The sequence below is a fragment of the Apis florea genome, unplaced genomic scaffold, assembly GCF_048593485.1.
Source record: "Apis florea isolate Af1SG1 unplaced genomic scaffold, ASM4859348v1 contig_2291_pilon, whole genome shotgun sequence".
NCBI classification, from domain to species: domain Eukaryota; kingdom Metazoa; phylum Arthropoda; class Insecta; order Hymenoptera; family Apidae; genus Apis; species Apis florea.
The window spans coordinates 4,072,622-4,096,432 of record NW_028256553.1 but is presented as its reverse complement, the minus strand read 5'-3'; the positions used below and the strand labels follow the sequence as shown (position 1 = coordinate 4,096,432).

At 22.7% G+C, this 23,811-nt stretch overlaps 1 protein-coding gene across 8 annotated transcripts; it reads right to left on the bottom strand.

Moving 5' to 3' along the window:
* On the bottom strand, window positions 1-23,001 carry LOC100869827 (acyl-CoA Delta-9 desaturase). Of its 8 annotated transcripts, XM_086903442.1 has the most exons (10): window positions 22,749-22,934; window positions 22,333-22,455; window positions 21,067-21,205; window positions 9,648-9,784; window positions 3,473-3,744; window positions 3,177-3,307; window positions 2,607-2,812; window positions 1,526-1,708; window positions 756-992; window positions 1-326 (listed from the first exon to the last, which is right to left on the bottom strand). In XM_086903442.1, the coding sequence occupies exons 5-10, from the start codon at window positions 3,702-3,704 to the stop codon at window positions 206-208; spliced, it is 1,110 nt and encodes a 369-aa protein (XP_086759568.1). In that variant the 5' UTR covers window positions 3,705-3,744; window positions 9,648-9,784; window positions 21,067-21,205; window positions 22,333-22,455; window positions 22,749-22,934; the 3' UTR covers window positions 1-205. The 8 variants fall into 8 exon arrangements, with proteins under 8 accessions (XP_086759568.1, XP_086759563.1, XP_086759562.1 ...); XM_086903437.1 differs by lacking the exon at window positions 9,648-9,784; XM_086903436.1 differs by lacking the exon at window positions 21,067-21,205.
* Window positions 23,002-23,811: the final 810 nt, after the last annotated feature.

The window sequence follows — 23,811 nt, the reverse complement described above, 5'->3', positions numbered from 1 at the left end:
TAATAATAATTATTATTTATAATTTATTATTTATATTATAATAATTGTATTTATAATATATTATACATAGTACATTAATTTAATAACATTATAAAAAATAAATCATCGATCTTCTCAATTAACGATTATTCTCATTATTCGAAAAGATCGATCATTCATTTATGCTATCTGATAATATCAATAAATATAATATAATAATATCAATTCAATCACTCTTATTGTATATGATGACTTCCTGGATTTCCTCAGGCTTCATGTCTACATCGCCCCAACCCCATTTCATATTTTCGAGATTGTAGTAACGAACAGCTTCATTTTTACTATATCTACAAATTGAAATTTTAAATTTAAAAATTCCATAACTAGTGGTAAAATTTATTTTACAAACATTGACAAAAGAAACAATTCGTTTGATTAATTCAGATAAACGAATTGTTTTCTATTTCTTTTTTTTTTTTTTTTTTTATTAAAATATATAAAATGCTTATTTTTTCAATCCTTGTTCCAGTAATTATATTGCTTCCAAAATTGCTTTTAAAATTTTTTTATTTCATGATTTCTTTTGAACAAATGAAAATATTTCTTCGAGTCTTAAAAATTTCTACGTTCATACATATTTTAAAAGCTATATTGGAATAATTAATAATAAACACTATTTATAGTTAAATTAACTATTAACTAAGTTTTTAATTATTGACTAGTCTTTAGTTATTATGATTTAAAATATGTTAATATATGATATTAGTAGCAGGTACCTCGATCCGTCTCCAGTTTTAGCCGCTCGTTTTCTAATCATTTCATTGGGAGCAGTCTTCATGTCGTATGCCAATCCCAAAAAAGCGCAGAAATCGATGAACGCGGTGGTAAAATTGGTAGTATAGCTACCAAATTCACTAGTTTTATAATCCCACGGGAATACATGGTGATAATTATGCCATCCCTCACCGTGTGCAAACATTGACACAAATTTGTTTTCTACTGGACAAATGTTCCTGTAAATTTACATGAAAATCGAGAAATTTGTCTTCAACTGATAATCATTCGGAAACCATATACATCTGATTGACATAAAATTTGATAAAAAGGGAAAGAAAGAGTGGAAAAATAGGAATCTAAAATTTTAGTTTTATGTTAATTAATTAGTTTCTGTGATATTAATAAAAGAAATTTCGGAATATAAAAACATTGCATTCTGACATCTATGAAAAATATTAATTAATTATTAACTAATTATTTTCATAGTCATCAAATATTAGATATAAGAAATAATAATAAAATATTAGCGATTGTTTATATATAGTTCGCATAGTAGCGCAATATTATATAAAATGTAATATTTGTAATTTTAAAAAGAAATAATTACAATGGAAAAGTTTTAATTTCACTTCAGATGTGAAATATACTGTAAAAATAATATAATAAATTTTTAAAGCGAATTAAAAACAATTAAGTATACGTATAATTGTCAATTTAATTAAAAACAAGTATTATAATTGTTAAAAATCCAAATAAATTAATTTCTTACATATCGTATGGTTTCATGCCCCAGATATGAGCAACAGAGTTTACCAGCCATGTTACGTTCAAGGAAAAAACGTATCTTGCTAGATTGCTATACCAGGAATATGTGAATTTTTCATTCCAAAAATGATAGGGTATCCATGTAGGGATTGCAAAGCACAAAAGGGGCATCAGCACAATATACAATCTGAAAAATATCAAAAAGAAAATGATGTAAACAGATTATTGATACGTAAAAGGAATAGAATATAGTATATTTGCTAGAATATATTTTTCTTTCTGTTACGAAATATAGTTCAATTTTCTCGTTTGAACTCTGCAAATTTCAACAGGAGGAAAGTATGTGTCATGTTATTCCCATTATTCATGTAAAGGCACATGACATAATACATTAATTTTGGTAGAAGTCTAATCATGTGATATACTTCTGTTTAAACAGTGAAAAAGTGCATATTCTCTTTCTGCAGCTACTTTAGTGATAGAAAGAATAATATATTGCCCGTGTCCGGGTATAATAACTTTCATTAACTCATAATTTTCAATATTTGATAAATTGTTTCTCTTCTTTCATTATTTAATGCAACTTATTTTTATATTAATATCAAAATTAGTCAAAATAAATATTGATTCATAAAATTATCTAACTAAATTTATATTTATATTTATTATTTATTTTACTTTAATAATTATTTTAATTATTAAAGTTCTATAATAATTATGTATAGAATGATATATTTATAAAATAAATTATTTTAAAATGTTTGTTATTTATTATTTTAAAGAAAAATATAAAAATGTTCTCTATATAAAATTTCATAAAGTTATAAAATAAAACTTTATACTATTTATTTTCATTAGAATTATTATTTTTTTTTTTTTTACACATTTTTATTTCAGATTTAATCAATATAATTTCTTTCGGAAAAATTTTAATCAACTTTATAAATAACTTACAATTAGATTAGTTTAAGGAAAATTCTATAATTTTATTCATTCAATGAAATATTATTGATATTAAATTAAATTGTTACAAATGTTAGTGAAAAGAATTAAAATGTTGAGTAAAAAATAAAATTATGTTTCACCTTCTTTGCCAAACGACGATGGGATCTTTTTCCAAATCGCTCAGGTCAATAGTGCCACCTCTTTTAGATATATCCGGATGCTTTCGGACCATTAACCAGCCTACATGAGAGAAAAAGAATCCTCGACGCGCGTTATGCGGATCCGCATCAGTGTCAGTGAATTTATGATGAGCTCTATGATCTCTCACCCATTCATAAATATGATTCTGCGGATCAAGATCGAAGCTTAAAATATTTTAATTTTTATAATACAATATTATTTGGGAAATTTTGAAAACACGTTGAAAGGAAAATACACGATAATACAAAATCTGAATGCAAAACATTAAAATTGTTTCAATGTCAATAAACTTTTTTGAATTTCAATACTTTCTCCTATAAATATTTTGGTAAATAAAATTAATAAAAAAGAACAATTCATGATATTAATTTTTATTAACATTTTTCGAATTTCAATATTTTCTTTTATAAATACTATAATAGAATTTATAGAAAATTATAGAACTATAGAAATAATATTAATTTTCAATAAATCGTAAAAAAAAGAAAGGGAAGAAAATAAAAATTTACCTGGTAACAGATTGTTTGAAGGAGCATTAACACCAAACGTAAGGGCCATTTTGCTTTGTAAGCTCTATGTGACCATAATCTATGGGCACCAGCTGTGATGCCTAAGATGGCAAAATATTCCACGAAAATTGCTAAAAAACGTCAATTGATTTATGAAATTTTATTTTATTTAAAATTTTATTATTAATCTATTTACTATTTTTAATTTAACAAGATCTCCAATTCACAAAATTTAAAAAATTTTGATTTACTTATCCAATAATTAACGTAGAATAAATTAAAATATTTATACTTACACCACAAAATTGTATATATCTTGGTTCTGTTAGTAGCCCAAAGATAAAATCCATATATACCACCAAGATGAAAATAAATAAATACGATCACATTTTTCCAAACGATATTCCATTTATATGTCGGTTTAGAATTTGATAATTCTTGGGTTAATACTTTCTGCTTATCCTCTTTTTCTGTCGTCCATTTTTCTTGATCGATATTTTGTTGAAATATTTTTTTATTCGACATCATCGATATATCGTACAGATCGTACGGCGCTGTTGTGAACAATCTAAAATAGAAATTCGTTCGTTCTTGTAAAATTTAATACATTATCACTAATTGATAATTTTAATGTAATAGAAGGAAAGCTTGTACTGAAAATTGTAGAAATAAAATTTCACATAATAAAATAATATAATGGATAAATTATCGAAGGATTAAAAGATTAGCGTGATTAAAAATATAAAAATATAAGTTATAGACTCATTAAATAGAATAGCACAAAATTTGGAGATTACAATTGATTAAAAGTAGAAAAATATTTGTAAAAATATATATAAAAATATATTATTGAAAAAACATTAAAATTGTCTTTCAAAATACTTTAATTGTCTATTAAAAATAATTTGGAAATTTCAATATTTCAAAAATTCATAGTTATATAATAACTCAAGATTTCCAAAATTTTGTATTCTAATTTTTATTAAATTGTGATTAATAATATTATTTTATTATGAAATAGATACGAAAATACGAAATTCCTTATCTTAGCATCTTATAAACTATTTCATAATATATAACATCTTATTTTTAATTAAAATCATTTATCATGGAAAATTTACAAATTTTTTAAGGTTGATTTTGATACAGAAAAAGTTGAAAATTGAAATATTCCAAAAATTATATAAAATATATAAAATATTCCAATATTTTGTGTTCCAAAATTTTTATTCACGAAATCAAATGAAATCTAAAGCTGAATCAAAATCGAGACGAACAAATGAATCTTCTTGGTATTCTAGAGAATTTTGCTTGTTGTAATCTTCTAATTCATTCTGTAATAATTATTAAATGTTTAAATGACGTGAAATAAGAATATAATTACAGCACGATGGAAAAAGAAAACTTGAAATTTTTGTTTCTTGATGAGAGATATTGATATTAAAAGAGTAATAGATAAAATTATTTCGAAAAATAAAAGAATATTGTCTTTGTATCGATAAACTCTAGCTATTTTAAAATAAAAAATTATTCGAAATATAATTATTTAATCAATCATATTAATCTGTATACTTATTTCTATAATTAATTAATTGATTAATTGATTAATTGTTATACATTTAAAAAAATAATAAGTAATAAAACAATAATAATTTATTATATTATTTATATTATAGACGAAAATTCAATTCATTTTTAAAAAATATAATAATTTAATTATTTTATTATTTTATGTTTATTTTTTGGATGACACATAAAATATAAATAAGTTTATCGATATTTGTAATTTCTTAATTCTAACATAATTTCAAAAATCGGAATATATGTAGAAACACGATTATTTTCTATAGATAAAATTAATTAAATATCCAAGTCATCGTTTGTGGTCTTCAGCAAATAAATCTTCTATATTCTTATAATGATTTTAATAAACTCAACACATATCCAATTAAAAATTCTTTGTTTATGTTTGTAATAAATATCAATTTTTTATCATGTAATTAATTATGAAAAATTATAGATAATTATACTCGATCGGCTTTTATCTTTATTTTTCAATAATAAAATTCATTATTCACTTCGAATATATCTAATTAAAAATACATGTCTAATAAATTAATTTCTCTTTAATTCGAATTGTCGACCGTGTTTATCAAACGATGTATACATAAATTCTGCTATTTTATATTACGAGTGAAACCTGCCTGAATTTTTATTAATTAACTGCTGAAAACGAACAAATAATTCACAAATGAAAATAATTAAAAATGAAAAAAATTTTGTCATAAAAAGAGAAGAAAAACTAATGGAAATAAATCAATCAAGTAGATAAAAAAAGACAACTATAAACATCAAAACAAAAATAATGAAAATAAGTGGCTTGCAATTCCGACAATACAAACAGCAAACAGATATTGCATATTAAACAAGTCACAAATTGAGAAAAAACTTTTTCTGCCAACTTCACATAAAAATGTGTGATGGAATCAATCGTCAACAAGAAACAATACAGTTAATGGACACGAAATAACATAATTATTTCTCCTTTTTCAAATTTAATAGATAACAGATTACACATTATATACGCGGCAATAACAAAAGAAAAATGTAAAATAAAAAAGAAAAAAAGTGTATCTTTAAATAGTGATAGCATAATTTTGCTTTAAAAATGAGTGAAAAATTAACAAACTTAATAGAATAACAAACATGCAACAAATGACAATGTTCATGAATAAGATCATAACACATATTTCATCAAATCAAAAATAATGCAATGCAACTGCTAAAAATAATATATAGAACTATAACAAAGATTTATATGAGAAAGAATATTAAACTGCAACAATTTCTTAATAAATATAAGAGAGATGTATACTATGAAACACGAAATATTATTTACTTATTTTAAGTTACATTCATTAGACATATACGTATATACAACACTAAATAAATCAGGAAAAGAAGAACAGTAATCTTAATCCGAAATATTCCATGAATAAAAGAAATATACATACAGAAATATTATTAGTCATTTCATTAGTATTAAAATATATTTAAAAAGACAACAAATTCTAATGAGATTATGCTACAATTCATAGAAGAAATATATACAATCGAAAAACAAAATAAATAAAACACTATCGAAACGAAATAAATATATAAATATAGAAGTAGATTTTAATACAAAAAATTACTTGGGATTAAATATAACAGTTTTATATAAAAAGTGATTGAAAATAAGAAACTAACTAGAATAGAACAATGGACAGAAATGCAAGTAGAAACAATAAAAGAATATCTCCAAATTTATAATATACATCTGCAACAAGCATACAATACCAATGCTGCAAGAATTCTAAAAGAATTTAATAACCATAATAATAATCAAAACAAAGTAGATTAAAAATCTCAACATAAAAAAGATTTCAAGATATCTAACAATTGGAAAAATTCTAAAAAATGTAATACCAGAAATCAAATCAAGTATAATACAATATTATTTAATCCAATTGTTCAAATCTGATAATTTCTAGTTCATATAAATCCAAATACGTACAAATTTAATTGTTTCTAATATTCAAAAATTTAAAAACAAATTAAATTTTTGACAAAGATACCCAGTGAAATATATAGAATTGATATAGATTTATTATAGATATATATAGATATATCTATAATAAAATATCTATAATAGAATACAAAATTATTGCATTGCATTAATTTTAATTTAGTACTTTCGATCAAACCGAAAGATATAATATAATAAATATATAATAATATACATACAATAATCAAATTTAAATAAATATAGCAAATAAATTCATAAAATGCATTTAATTATAAAAACATACAAGAGAAATTACCTCTTTTTAGATATCGAAAAAGTATTTAATAACATATTTATAAAATATATCTATATCAGAAGAAGAAATATTTTCTTCTCTCAAAAGAAAATTAAAAAAATAATTAAGAAAATTAAAAAAATTGGTAAGTTTATTATAGATCTTCAAATAATTAATATTTTTTTTTTTATGTAAAAATAAGAAATAAAATTTCAAGCATAAAATATAAGACAAAAGTACCGCAAAAAAATGTATCGATATATCTTTCAATATATATATATATGTACATCAGATTCTCTTGAAGAATTAAAGAACTCAATGTTAATATTTGCAAATGATACCAATTTATGATATTAGATATAATTCTAATTCGGCGCATAAACTATCGAATAAACTAGATTTATTATATAAAATCAACCCAAAAAGCATAAACATATGCTTTACATTAAATTAACAAGAACAAAGATATATACAGAGTGTTCATAAAAATATGGAACAACTTTAGAGGATGAATGATTTATTCTTATAAAGAGAAAAATAATAATCGATATCACATATTAATAATATGAATAAATATTTTACATTAATATCACATATTCATAAAAAATGTATACTTATTACAATTGCTTTGTTTAAGCTTCGAATAAATATTACAAATTCACTAATTTCTTTTTTACGCTACTTTCTTTTATTTCTGATATGCAAACAAATGGAGTAGAATAAAATGGACAATCATCAATCAACCACAATCAGTGTTCACTGCTATTTTTATAATTGGCAATGCTATTTCAATAGTACATTGTCATGCTATGAGTTCAGAGTTTAATAAAAGAATAAATATATATATATATATATTTGAATACATGTTTGAAATAAAATTTTAATTAAACAATCTTCATATAACTTATATAATAATAAATAATAATCATTTATTGAAATAATTTTATTCAAAAAAATTAATGTGAATAAAATGTGAATAAAAATATTCCTAATAGTGATAATGTGAAATAGAAAAATCGAATGTTTATATAGTTCTTTTAATATAGTTCTTTTGGATACAAAGCGTGATATTAATATGATATGATTAAAATATAGATATTTAATTTGCTCCTATGAATTTCGATAAAAAATTGAATGTCATACAATGATTCATCTGGATTTAAATAAAATGTTTGTACAATGATTTACCTATGGATTTAAATAAAATGATATATAATATTAATATTCTGGAAAAACTTATTCAAGGTAAGTTTTTGTTAAATAATGAGTTCCATATGTACATTGTATATTACATTAAAATTCAGAAATATTCACTTATAAAAGAATATCGGTGTATTTACTTTTATTGAGAAACTCCGTTAGCAACATTGCAATACAAACAATATTGCCACGTATCTATATGAGACTCGTGATGGGTAAAATTTAATAATTGAAGTTATAAAGTTATGAAGAAACTTATTCCGGTAAGTTATTTTAATAATTTATTATTCAAAACGTAATAATCGCAAATAATTAAATAATAATGTCAAACAGGTTATGTGAAAAGCAGCAACTATAATAAATACGAATAAATATTAGTATTTTAATGAATAATTATTTAAAATAACTTTATTCAAAACTTTTAACTAGTTATTTTTTCGATGCTAATTCTGATTGAATGTTCTTGCTGTTTCACCGTGTCACTTTATTTAATATAAATTTAAAATGTTTATAACTCGATAAGACTTATCGACACATATATAACATATATATAAACTTTTTTTTATCGTTTTGATATTTAGAATCCATGAAAATGTCCCACATTTTTATGAATATCCTATATGAATTAAATATATACATACTCGAGAAATATTTAAGAATCATATTAGATAAAAAACATAGAGAGCCTTCGTATAAAAAAAAAAGAAATTTAATTAAATAAAGAAATAGCCACAGTTATAAAATTACTATAATTATTACAATAATGGTTAATTAAAAGAAAATCGAAGCTAAAAATAAAAAATAAAATGTCAATATATATAACAATGATTAAACTATTATATATAAGATATATAGAATAAATGAAGTATAGCTAATTTAAGAAAATAGCTCAATCAAAATTACTACTACAAAATGATACTTAATGCATAATGGTATGTGAGAAACAACAAAATAGAGAAAATCTCAGATATTTTAGTAAAAGAAATGTTAAAAATCAATGACGAAAGACACTGGAAAAGGATTGCACAAAAATCCACTACTGAAAGATGCTGCACGATGCCAATACCAAAAAAAAAATCACGAAAAATCTAAATTATTCGAATGAATGTATGGAAAAAATTAAAATATAAATCATATGAAACATTTAATAACAATAAAACTTAAATAAAGATAAATAAATAAAAAAAATTTTTTTCAAAATTTTTCCTTTCCATTTATTTAACTAAATTTATTAATAATATTTATTTAACTAATTATTTTTATCTTATTAATTATAAAATGTTAACAATATTGAATAATTATCAAAAAAAAAAAATTTTTCGCTATTGTCTAACGAAAAAACCAATTTTTAAAAATCATTAATTCTCTGTTTGTTAAATTAAATATTAAAAAATATCATTTCTCAATACGTGAATAACAATTTACTTACAATTTATTGTCCGTTGATGTGATCCAACTTGATGACTAGTAGTTACCACAAATAGTTACCACAGAAATATAGCAACGTATATTCTATAAAACTATATCTATTTATAAAACTACATCAATAAAATCCCTCTCTCTGATCTAAGATAAAAAAAAAGATAAAAAAAAAATATGAAAAATTCTAAAAGATCATGACATCGGAAATTATGTCATGTAATATTTATGTGTTATTATTTGTTAAAGTCAAGATAAGGTTAAACTTTGAATTAATACATACAATAAAAAATATAATTGCTGCAAATATATACGATTATCGTTAAACCAATATAATTATCAGAGTTATAAAAAATATAGAATAAGTTAAAACAAATATATATTTATTTTAAAAGCAGATTTTTTGAAACTTTTCAAAAATGAATTCTTATATTTCAAAAATTTTTTCTTATTTATATAGCAAATTCTGTTAAAAAAAATATTTTCATCAATTAATTAATTACAAATAATAAATAGCTATTTCTTTCCATCATAATAATAATTTTTACTTCTTATATATTATATTATATAGCTCATTAAAAATCCATTTAAATAAAAAAATAATCAGCATATTAGAATTAGCATATATGTAGATTAATATATTTCATTTGAATTTTTATATTAGATCGTCAGAAGAAATTAGAAACATGTTGCATATGTTTTGCATATATGCATATGTATATATAATGTTGCATATATTTTATAAAAAATTTATACATAATTATACGAAATCATAGAAAAAATTTACATTAAGAAAAATATATATTTTATTACAATTAAATAGAATTGAAAGATCTTTATAACTTAATATAACATTCGAAATCATTATTTTTTTTTTTTATATATAATGTATTTTATTTTAAATAAAGTTCTATATAGCTTGAAAATTAGTACGATAATTGAAAAGGAAGAAAGGAAAGGAGAAAAGTTTGTAAAATTTTAATTTCGATATATTAATGAAAAATTTTCACTGCACATTGAATATACTAATATATTGAATACTGCCTATTCAAATGTTATTAACAACTATCTTTATTGTAATAATGATGATTAACGAATATCGAGTAGAATAATTGATGATGGAATAGTTGTAAATTTTTAGCCTCAATATTTATAGGATGCCTCCATGCAAAACAGATATTTTCGTGAAAACTTCTAAATATTAGCGATCCTTTTGAATTTTTAAATTTTATGCTAATTTAATATTTAACACATAATCGTTTTTATTTGAAGTATATTCAAAGTAAACAATCGTCACATCTATACATTGGCTTTTTCTATTTTAACTTATATTATATTATTTTATATTCCTCTAAAAATAATTTATCATTCGCATTTGTCATAATTCAATTAGCAATCAATTTCTCAATTCACATTTAACGATTTGACATTTGATAAATCAAGTTATATTGATATTATATAACATGCCTTATAGATTTAAAATATAATTATAAGTTTATAACTATATTTATTAAGTATTAAGTATTTCTTACGTAAGTTTCTTATTTATTATATCTTGAAGTGAGGATTATTTCATTACTGGATAGTATGAATTCAATTATTTTTTTTCTCGAAACTTATGATCATTTTTTTTAATTTTATTCTTTAATGTTATAAAACTATGAGTATTTATGTCTACAAATATATTTTTGTTTTGTTTAGATATCAATTAAATTTACAATGTACTGATCATTTTGAAAAATAATAAAATATGAAGATTTATATATATTATATATATTAATGATATTTATATTTTTTTATGCAATAAATTCTATAATTAATTAATTTCTTTATATATAAAAAGATTTTTTTTAGAGAATTGAATCGAATGATATTATTAGACGTTTTCGATTACTTTAAACATAATTATTATTTATAATTATTTATAGATAAAGTATGTAAATATATATAGAATATTCTAATTATAACATAGAGATAATAAATTGTCGATTTGATGAAATTACTTACTATTTTGAATTGCGTATTTTTATTGATTGAATCTTATTTTTGCAAATGAATTACATAATAAAAGTCACTAAAAAAGTATATATAAATAAAACGATAAAATTCGAATGCATTGACATAACTCTAAATATTAATTATATTTCTTTATTCTTATTCTTATTAGATTTTATTTCAGAATCTACGCAGAATTATAGAATCCTTAAAATAAAGTTCTGAACGAAAAAATTCTTATGTATATATGTATATCTTATGTACATTATAAAAAAGAATTGTTCAAAATTAAAATTTTGTCACTACGTATTCAATAATTGAATCATTCTAATAAATTGGAATAATAAAAAGTTTTGTTTCCATATACTTTTATATAACGTAATTAATAACATATTTAACAAAAAATAATATATTTAAATAAAAAATTATAATCTAAAAACATTTATATAAAAATTTAATTTATAAAAATTAAAAATTATATAAAAATTATTGCATATATTTCACATATATTCTTGCAAAAAATTTTACTTACTGCAGTTGAGCTTCTCTGGAGGAAATTAAATGGAGTTAATCTAATTTTTGTGCTGTTCACTTTGTGAGTGCTGGACAATTTACAATCTGTTCATAATATTTTGCATTTCAATAACGATTTTTAATTATTACATACTTTCAATTCTAATGATGAATTATAAATGACAATAATTATCATACATTTTGCATCTTATAATGAATGTAAATTGAGCATGTTGCCTCTTCTTTTTCTTTCTTTAACGAATTAATAGATAGATATAATAATTCATATCATAATGATCAATTATGATATGAATTATTATATCATATTGTTTCAAAAATGGTGATGTAAGTTATTTTTCTAATTAATTTTTACATCTATTTTTATATGAATTATAAAAAATACTTCTTAATCACTTGAAATAGGTCAAATCATTATATGCAAAAAAAGAAACTTCCAGATAATAAAGTCAAATTAATGGTAATACGATATTTAAATATTAATAATTCAATTATATTCAATTATATTATAACAACATTATAAAGAACCACTATAACTGAATATAAGAATATGATCTATTAAATTAAATATTCTGAAAAAATAACGTGCAATCTACAATGTTTTTTTCCTACAACCGAAAATTATACGAACAAAATTTTTATATGTATTTAAATTATCATCATATAGTATAATACGTTTTAATATGTCCTGATTATTTCTGAGTTATTTTCTTAATATAAAAAAAAAACTTCTAAACTTATTAATTCATAAAACTCATTTTTGAATTCAAAATAATGTCTGAAATTTTGATATATATATCAAATTTATGATTTATGATTTCAATTTAGTGTGATATCTTTGTTAACTTCGTCAAAAAGTGTAAAAAATGTCTAATAAATGAAACTTAGAAGAAATAAGATAAATTTTGCTTTCTATTAAATGAAAAAAATATTATATCTATAAAATATTGGAATAATTTAGAAATAAATTTAATACATTATTTTTTTTTAAATAATTTATTTATATATTAATTAAAATCAATTTCAGACTTGTTACTATTAATGCTTACTTTTATTATAAGTTTAAATTAATTTCTTATGATACGTCAATTACTATATTCGTAAAAATTATTTGGATAAAACTTAAACATAAATATATTTAAATAGTAAAACTGTTCGTATTTTCAATTCTAAAAATTTACAATAACTAACTCATAAAATTTTTGTTATTCTTATTTTTATTTAAAGTTTTATTTGTATTTCATATGTAAAAAATTGTAGAAAATTGTAATAGAAAAAATATTAAATTATATCTTGAATAATGTTTAAAGAAATGTTTAAAGAAGATACATATTTACAATCATATTTATTTTTTGATAAGAAATTGATTTATAAATAAAATTAGACACTAATTCGTTGATAGACATTAATTCAATTATAGAAAAAATGAAATTTGTTTTTTTTCGTTCCTATAATATATAACAAATATGAATGGTTATTTAATTAATCTGATATAATAAAATAATGTTAAAAATTAAATGAAATTGAAACTATTTTTTCCGTCACAAAAATATTCAGACATATTAAAAATTTATAAAATAATTAAATTAAACTAAATTAATAAAATAATAACTAAATTAAAATAACTGTTAGCTCCAATTCTTTCCTGGAACTATGGAATACAGTAACAGAAATAATTATTATGAAATTCGCTGTTGATAAGTTCGATTCATCAGACGATCAAATGTAAAATTCATATACCAATGACGGTCTACACTACTTCATTAAAGTCAAGAAGTTATAAGTTTGAATTAGCAAGACAAAGGTAAAATTTAAATTAGCAAAGGCAAAGTCCATATGCCAATGACGATTTATACTATCAAAGAGTTTTGAAAGTTCTTGTTGTTTCTAATATTTTTGTAGTTTTAGCTATTTTGAAAATTTGTGGTGATTCTTTTGCTTTGATAGTTCTGTTGTTTTGGTAGTTCTGGTGCTTTGAAGTAATTCTTGAAATAATTCTTGAAGTAGTTCTACTTTTCTCAAAGTTGTTGTTGGTTTTTAAAGATTCTCCCTAAATCCGATATCCTTTGAAGCCATATTCATCTTATGAGCTTGCGGGGTCTTCAGGGATCACACAATTGTCTAATAACGTTGCTGATTGAGTGACACCTCCAGACAGTCCAAAGAAAGTTCCCTAGAATAAATCCCAGAGGCTACGCCACTTACAAATCCGTTGTTTTAAAAGCTGTTCCGCATGTGTTTGCAATAATTTCTTTTAGATAGGATGATGCTGATTGCCGTTAAGATTGGCATGACTGGAAATGTCTCAAGCTCCAAGATCGTATCGACACTCCAGCCATGCCAAATTGTTTCTAAACGTGCAAAGCGAATACCAAAATTTTCTCTCAAAAACAATATTGTCCTTGCAGCAGCATCCCAAGCCATCTGTCCATAAATATCATCTGTTCAGTGTCTGAACATGCCACTCGCCTTGAACATATTGGATTCAATCCCACAATTGACAGTCCGATAATAAGTGTGCGAAATCAATTATACAAATATACAATATATTGTAAATTATAACACATAAAACTAAATAGTTTACATTGATTATATTAATATTGTGAGCCTTTGAATTAATTCTTGATGTTTCTTGTTTATGAATCCTGGAGTGGTGGCGGCATCTTCATCCAGAGGTAAAATATAGACCTTGATCTTTTAATTGTCCCCTCAGCCGTTTTGACTACTCTGGCGATTTTATTCTTTCCAGGATGTAGTTCTAGTCGTCATTGTAGTGATGGAAGATTATCGTCTTTTATAATCATACTGGATCCGAATTTGTTAACTGATGTCGCACGCCATTTGTTGTAGTTGGTGTAGATATTCACATATCAACGCTCCAAAATTGTTGTACGCTCCTTCGAATAACCTGGAATCTATTCAATCTGTTCATTGTTCATATTTTGCAGATCAGGATGCAGATGATAAGAGACTAATAAGAGGCGGGAATTAAGGATTACCTCTACTTGTACCAAGACAGTATATAATTCCTCATATGTTAATATCGCGTCCTCGCTTCAAATGAATTTTTGTTCAGTTTCACGAAGTATCCATTACTGTCACGAATAGTGTTCTTTATAAAGTGTTCTTGCTGGATCATTTACAAATGAATTTAGATATATTATTTTTTACATCCCAAAATTGTTCGATCTGCTTATGAAGTTGTTCATTTGTCACCAGTAATGAGTTGCAAAATGATTGTGAATCTTGTACGGTGGAACACTGAGTCTGCCTGTGACAATCCATTCCAATTGAGTTTTTTGTAAAATAGGATTATTACGATCAAATGAGTGCTTACTAATGCCTGCATTGGAGATCCTAGAATTGCTTTGCGCTGATTATCATATCTATTCTATCGGATTTGTTGAAATGCGGATCTGCGAATTTTAGTTCACACAACATTGATTTTTCGTTTAATTGGAATAATGTTTTTGGTATAATTATGTTTGGTAAAATAAGACACGAAAACGCTATTTCTAAACACATCGTTATATCGTACTTCATACTATGTTGCACGACAGATTTTTACGGCACAAATTTTACACTTCACACGTTATAAAGTCTCGATTAATGTCCGAATCCGACTCGAAGGATCAAAATGTTAGCTCCGATCCGTTCCTGGAGCTAATAAAAATAATTATTATGAAATTCTCTGTTGATAAGTTCGATTCAAAGGCTAAATTCATATGCCAATGATGGCCCATATTATCATTAAAGTTCGAAGTTACAAGTTCGGATTAGCAAGACGATCAAAGACAAAGTCTATATTATCACTGGGATTCTAGAGAGTTCTGAAAATGAGTTCTTGTTATTTCTAATGTGTTTGTAGTTCTTGGTAATTATATCAGTTTGTTGATTCTTGTGCTTTGATAATTCTGTTGTTTTGATAGCCTTTCTCGAAATTGTTGTTGGTTTTTAAAGATTCTCTCCAAGCCCGGTATCCTCTGAAGCTCCCTCCATGTTCATCTTGTGAGATTACGGGTCGTCAGTGGGACACAATTGTCCAATAACTGCAGACCAATCCCCTGATTAAGCGACATTCCCAGTCCAAAGAAAACTCTCTGAAATGAGGGGTTATGTCACTCACAAGTTCGTTATATTTCCCAGGAAACTGTTTCGCGTGTGTTTGCAGTAATTTTTTTCAGGTAGGATGAAGTTGAGTGCCTTTGAGACTAGCATGGCTGAAAATCGTCTCAGATCTTAAGATCGTATTGTCATTCCAGCCATACCAAAATGTTTCTAAATATGCAAAATAAATGATTACCAAAATTTTCTCTAAAAAAACGGCATTATTCTAACCCACCTGTCCATATTTAGACACAATTTGTCCAGTTTCTGAACAATATTTTAAAATAGCAATTTTTTATGAAATTTAAGTATTTGATATTTTCTTGATTTTATAATATTTTGAACAATTTAAGATATTAAAATTATTTCTTGATAACAATTTATTAAATTAATTTTAATCAAAACGATATTCTATTTATATTTCGATGATTGATACTCGATAATTTTTGGATTAATATTTTCTGTCAAAGTTAAGTATTAATCGGTTGAAAAAGTCATTGATTAAAAATTTCAAATAAAATTATTTTAAATAATTATTTATCAAAATGCTTAAATAACATTTATGTTGCATTACAGTTATTTGTGATTATTCGATGTTATTTCGAATAGTAAATTATTGAAATAACTTATTGAAATAATATTGTTCTTAACTTTAATTATTAATTTTTTGACATTTATGCTTCTCTTTTTCTATCATTGATTTTTCTTGATGAATAAAATCTTTTTGGAATGTCATATATAATGTTATTAATATACCATACAAGTTTGGATATTGTTTGCTATTTTGAATAATTTAAAACAAAAATTTTCATTCTTGTAAAATTTAATGTACAGTTTATGACTAATTGAGTTTTAGTTTTTAAAATTTTAATTTAACAGAAAAAGAAAAATGCAAAAAGAAAATTTTATATTTAAAGTTATTTAATATTGTGTAGGATAGTTTATAGAAAAATTGGTTAAGGATATAATATAAGTTACATACTCAGGATAGTAAAAATTTGGAGATTATAATTGACTAAAAATATATTATTGAAAATATATGCTGTTTTCCAATTCTATTAAAAATATTTTGGAAATTTCAATATAAATTTAATTCATAAAAATTCTAAGATATCAAATTTTCAAAATATACTCAAGATTTTCAAAACTTTATAACGTAATTTTTATTCATTGTGATTGTGATTAATAATATTATTTTGTTACAAAATAGATTAAGAGTCTCATTAATAACCATCAATTGAACATTGTTAGTCAAATCTTCTCATAAGAAGCAATTCATAAAAATATTTAAATCTACTATCAAATAAACGATATCATTTAAGAAAAAATCAACATATTTAAAGTTTCGTAAAATTAATAATGTGTTTTTAACTTCAAATCACATTAATTAAATTAAATTAAATTAAACGCAATTATAAGAAAAATCAAGCATGTTCCTTGCATAATCATAAATTGCCAAACAAACTGAACAGCACAGTGATAAAAGAATTAAATTATCTAGCACCATCTTTTAGAGAAATCTGTATAGAAGTAAAAGTTTTAGATTTACGATAGATATATTAGATTAATTAAATTTTTATATAGATGTTTTCAGATTGTAATTCTTTTTTCAAATATATTACAATTTTTCATGAATATTATAAATGAATTATGTTATGTAATGTGAACAAAGTTTCCTTATCATACCAATCATCAGAATGATTCAAAATTATTGAATGTATAACGAAAAAATTTAAAAATTTAAGCAACTTTTTTATGATATATAAATGAGAAACTTATTTTAAAAATTCAATAAAGTAGAAGCAAATTCTGAAATAGATATTCTGTTACATAATAATTGATATTTTGAGTCTACATTACGTCAATTGTTTGAATCTTTGTTTTTTATCGTTTTATTTTAATATATGTATAACAATGTTCTTTTTAGCAATTTTTGTCGTGCGATTTATTTGTAAACATAATGGTTAATAATAAGAATATATATGATTCAAAGCTAAATTATGAAACTAAATTTAATAAAATTATTCTGATAGCAACATACAATTTTCATATTATATCATATGAGAAAATAAGACATTTAAATTACAGATATGATATAACATGTAACGGAAATGTTCATCGTAATTTATCATAGAGTTATTAAAGCTTTATTTGATTTAACATGTTTAACATACAAATATAAATATATAATATATAATACATTAGCATAATTACAAAACAATAAATAATAATCATCATGTAAATCAATTTAACATCCAAATTATACTATAGATATTTATATATAATTTGATGAATTATTAATGATTTATAAAACATATTAAACATAGCAATTCATTTAATTCATTGTGAATAATAAATATGAATTGAAATGCAAATTTCTACGAAATGAATTGATATGTATGAATGAAATATTGAAATTTTTTTGAACACAAATATATTTTAAATTAATATGTTATGGTATTTTCATATTTAATTTATCTTATTAATTTATCTTATTCTGAAAATTGTACATTTCCCTTTTTATCAACTTCTATAATATATATTATTTACTTAAAAAAAAAAGAACAAAATTAAACTTGTAAAAGTATTATATATTCTTTATTTATCATTTCTTATTCTTTTATATGATGTAAAAGAATGTAAAAGAATTTAATACAAATTAAAAATTAAGATATTAATTAAAAATATTAAAAAAAGCTTCAGAACATAATCTAATTATTGGAAAAATTAGAAAAAATTTACTACAAAATACAATCAAGTATATAAAAATATTATTTAATATAATTATGAAATTGCAATATTTTCCATTATAATAGAAAAATACCAATTTATACAAAGCAATGTCATTACTTGTAATATTCCACAGAATTTCAGAAAAAATTATACAAAACAAAACTTATAATAAGATACAAAATTATTCCATCCCATTAGTTTGATTTCAAATTACATAATATAAACATAAAAACATAATATAATAAAGCAAATCCATAAATTATTGAAAACGTACGAGAAGAAGGAAAGTTGCAATTACATCTTCTTAAATATTGAAAAAATATTTTAACGATGATAAAATACCGTATTATGATTTAATAGAAAATCTCAAGAGAAAACTACAATAAAACATATACAATAAATCCAATAAAGTATAACTTTGAATATTGTACAAGAAAAATTGCCTCGATTGAATACTTGCTATGCTTGCAAAATTATACAAGTGTTTGTATAATGAATCTTTAATGAGTTAATATTGATTAATCAATTATTTAAAATTTATTTAAAATTAATTATTTTTCCGATTAAATGAATTCCATGTTTCTAATTGATATTTATTTAAATGTATTATTATTAATCTAAACTGAATGTAATCTGATTGACTTTTATAGCGATTAATTGCAATTGTGGTGTCGATCTCATCTGATTTTGAAACATGGATCTTAATTCTTTCTCCAATATTAATTTTTAATGAAAATATAATAAGAGATGTAACTAAGAAGAATGAAAAACAACCAATAATCGCATTGGAGGAAGGTTTCCAAGGGTGAGTGTTGTAAGATAATAAAGTTAAGATTCTTTCTCTGGTGGTCGATCGGTCGAATAAATATGATTTACGAAATGATCATTGCTATAGTTTTTGTTATTAAAAGTTTAGAACAATGTGAGAATAATAAATTACTATTAAAAATCTAAACTATTGAAAATACTCAAGCTATTGAAAGATGAATTTTAAGTTATCTTAATTGCTTCATAAATCAGTTTCGGCTTTTTGTTCTTAAAATACAAATTGTTGGCGATTTCAAAATGGATTCATAACACTTACAGAATAAATTAATAGATTTTTTTAAAAATAAAAGACAATAATCTTAAGCATAAAATAATACAAAACAGAAGATCGGATAAACTAGATTTATTATATTTATGAATGATACAAAAAAAAATGACAATTGACAATTATCACAAAAAAGTATAAACAAGAATAAAAATTGAATCAACAATTTGAATCAAACCAAATAATTATAGCCCAAATAATAAGATAAAATACTTAGGAATCATATTGGACAAAAAACTAACATGGAGTTCTCATATGAAACACATAAAAAAAAAGCAATAGCTACAAAATTGTTATATTGGTTACTTAAATGGAAAACAAAACTAAAAATAAAAATTAAGCCATTACAGATATATAGAATAATCCTTTGAAGTACAGCTACCAAAAAAACTTAAAGAAAGCCAAAATAACTCAGAAACTCAAAATTATATTCAAGCATACCATGGAATATGAGAAACGAGGACATAAAGAAAATCTGAGATGCTTTATTAATAAAAGAAGCATTAAAAATAATGAAAGGCATAGAAAAAGAAAAATCCATTAATGAGAAATGCATGATACCAATATAAAAAAAAAATAAACCACGTAAAATACATTTATTGGATAACTATCCGAATAGATGTGTGGAATAAATATAAATTATAAGTAAGACTTGAATAAAGATATATGAATAAAAGAGATTTAAAAATAAAAAAAAATTTTTTTCAAAATTTAAAAATTATTTATTATTATCTGAATAATTATAAAAAAAATTATCAATATCTGATAATTATCATTTAATCGTCTAATTTCGCAGAAATCTTTCCCATTCTTTTTTTTTTTTTTTTGATAAATTTTTAATTCAGACATATATATAACGAAAAAATCTTTGTCTTTTCTCTAACAAAAAATCAATTTTTCAAAATCATTTATTCTCTGTTTATCGAATTAATTATCAAAAAATATCATTTCTATAATGATAATGACTTACCAATATTATTCGCAACGTTATTGTGATTGTATCTGATGAATTTGGACCAGTGTTCACTACGAATATGGAAATACAACATTGTACGTTCCATTTATGAATTCAAAACTACATCGATGAAATATCTTACATCATGCCTAATCTGAATAGAAAAAAAAAAAAGATGGCAACATTTTAGATTTAAAGTTATAATTAAGATTAAACTTTGAAATCATAATACATTTAGTAACATAATTATTCCAACTATATGTATGACTATCATTAAACATTAGATATCTAGGGTTACGGAAATACCGAATAAGTTAAATATATTTTAGAGATTATTTATTTTAGAGATAAATCTTTCGAAATCTCGAAACTCTTCGAAAGTGAATTATTATATATTTTATATTTCGAAATTTTTTATAATTTTCACATAGTAAATTCATATGTGAAAAGATTCATGATATTTTGATTTAATACGAATGAAATGAAACTTTTTTTAAAAAAAAATTATTTTTATTTAGTTTCGTTAAAAAGGATATTTTGATTTTATAGAATAAATAAAATATTATACTATTTATTAATTACAATTATAAAAATTTCGCACATTCTTTTATTAAAAATACATTTTTTTTTAAATTAATTATTTAAATGGGAAAATATTTTATTATGAAACGATTTCTTATATTGATAAGCTACTTTAAAAAGATAGAGAAATTAATTAAATTAAATTAATAAATATTATGCAATTGTATTTTCATGTAAATAATTGGATTATCATACAAAACAACAATACTAAAAAAAAATTCGTTTAAAATAAAAATAAATTATAAAATAAATAACAAAAATAATTTTTAATATCTTAAACAAATCAAAATGTGTTATAGAACTAATACTCAATTTTTATAAAAAAATTGCTATTTTAATACTTTTATCATAAATTTCTAAAGTATCCGAATATTTTTGCGATGAAAAATATTTATTATTTCATTTTATTATTAAATTTTAATATTTTATTTTATTATATCAATTAAATAAGTCATTCATATTTATAATGTATAAATACTCTATATAATATAAAATATATCTCTTATAAAATATAAATAAATACTCTATCGAAAGGAACAAGTTTAAATTTATTTCTTCTATAAATAACATAGATATAGGTCATTGAATTCAAGCATATGTTAGTCTGAATATTTTTATAAGTAGATAAATAGATATTAAAATTTCAAATAAAATTATTTTAAATAATAACTTAATTTAAAATGTTGGAATAATATTTACATTGTAGCTATTATTAATTGATTCGCTCTTTATATCATTTCAATTATTCGATATTTTGAATAATAAATTATTGAAAAAACTCAATAAATTTGCCAATCTCTGCTTGTAGAACAGCTTCATCAACTGAAAAATTGGAAAGAAAAGATTGATGCCGTCTTATGGGAGACTATGTAAGTTTCCATCTACTCTCTTATAATATAATCCTGATCATAATCCAAATCGATGCTATAAACGCTGTTTTACTTCGCCAATTTGAAATCAGACTATTTATTTAAAACTCTATGTACAAACATACTATCCATAGAAATAGCGCATATTTGAAGTTTGTCATCCACATTTTCAGTATCAAATTATCTAAGTAAATCTCGAAAGTTCCACGATAAGATTAAAATAAATTGATTGAATCGATCGCTCACCCTGATCGTTGTTCGATCCACACTTATATGTATTTCTGAAGATAATTCTTTTCGCCGAAAATGACTAAAAACTATAGAATTTCTTTGAGAAGTCTGTCTTATGAGAGATCACTATCAATTGAAACTCTGAATTGGAGTTGGAGTAACAATACAAACTATTTCTAACTCGGTCAATCGAGTGATTTTATTTCCTTCTGGTTGGCCAACCAACATGTTGTCGCACGTGATTCTTGCAAGGTGCACAAGTGTGTATATCAGATTATAGAAATGATCTATTATGAAAATGTACATACAAATACATCTTTTTTCTATAGGTCTTTCTGTTCTGAATTGCATACGCAAATATTATTGCGGAAGAAAATATCTAATGATATCTATAATTCCAGGAAAAACAAGTGAAAAACAATTTATTTTCTTCCATCAGGAACTGATTATCGTGATCATTAATCATCCCCCCTCTCCCTCCCCCTCAAATTTATATTGACAGACACATTAGATTTGAGAGATCATCGAGAAATGTTAGATAAAATTACTATTTTTTCGAATAACTTCATGTAAAAAGACTTTTTTGGTCAACTTTTATTCTTTGACAAAATTAGTCCTTTGCTACATCGATTTTTAGTATCGATTATCGAGTATCCGTTTCAAACAGATATTGTAAATTCGATTGTGACAATCGCTTAATTGACAGCTTTCCGGAATTTCGAATTCTACTTCCTTGATAGTAACGTCTATTCTGTGTTTCAGTTCTATACTAAACTTAATATCCTTTTTAATGATAACAAAGCACTTATCATGCGATATAACCTCTATAAAAGATGATATTCTCTGTCTGAGTTTGTTCACTATAATAAAGATATCTCACAGAATTAAAAAATCATCTCTGCCTTATTTGTTTCAATGGCTTGTTGAAGCTCCATATCCAAAAACCGAAAGCGTCGATATAGTTGAGCAGCTTCCGCCATATATTTTTATCGCATAAGCATCGCATCCTTGATTCAGAAATTTCATAATTATCACTATATTGCATTTAAAAAATGAATCAGTCATTACACCAACTCGC

What these genes read in the sequence shown, in the direction of transcription:
- LOC100869827 (XM_003694253.4), bottom strand. Translation starts at nt 3,704, where the DNA reads ATGATGTCGAATAAAAAAATATTTCAACAAAATATCGATCAAGAAAAA. An exon ending in GATATATACAATTTTGTGGT is followed by an intron (nt 3,308 to 3,472) that starts GTAAGTATAAAT and finishes GACGTTTTTTAG; the next exon opens with CAATTTTCGTGGAATATTTT. An exon ending in ATCGTCGTTTGGCAAAGAAG is followed by an intron (nt 1,709 to 2,606) that starts GTGAAACATAAT and finishes GATATTTTTCAG; the next exon opens with ATTGTATATTGTGCTGATGC.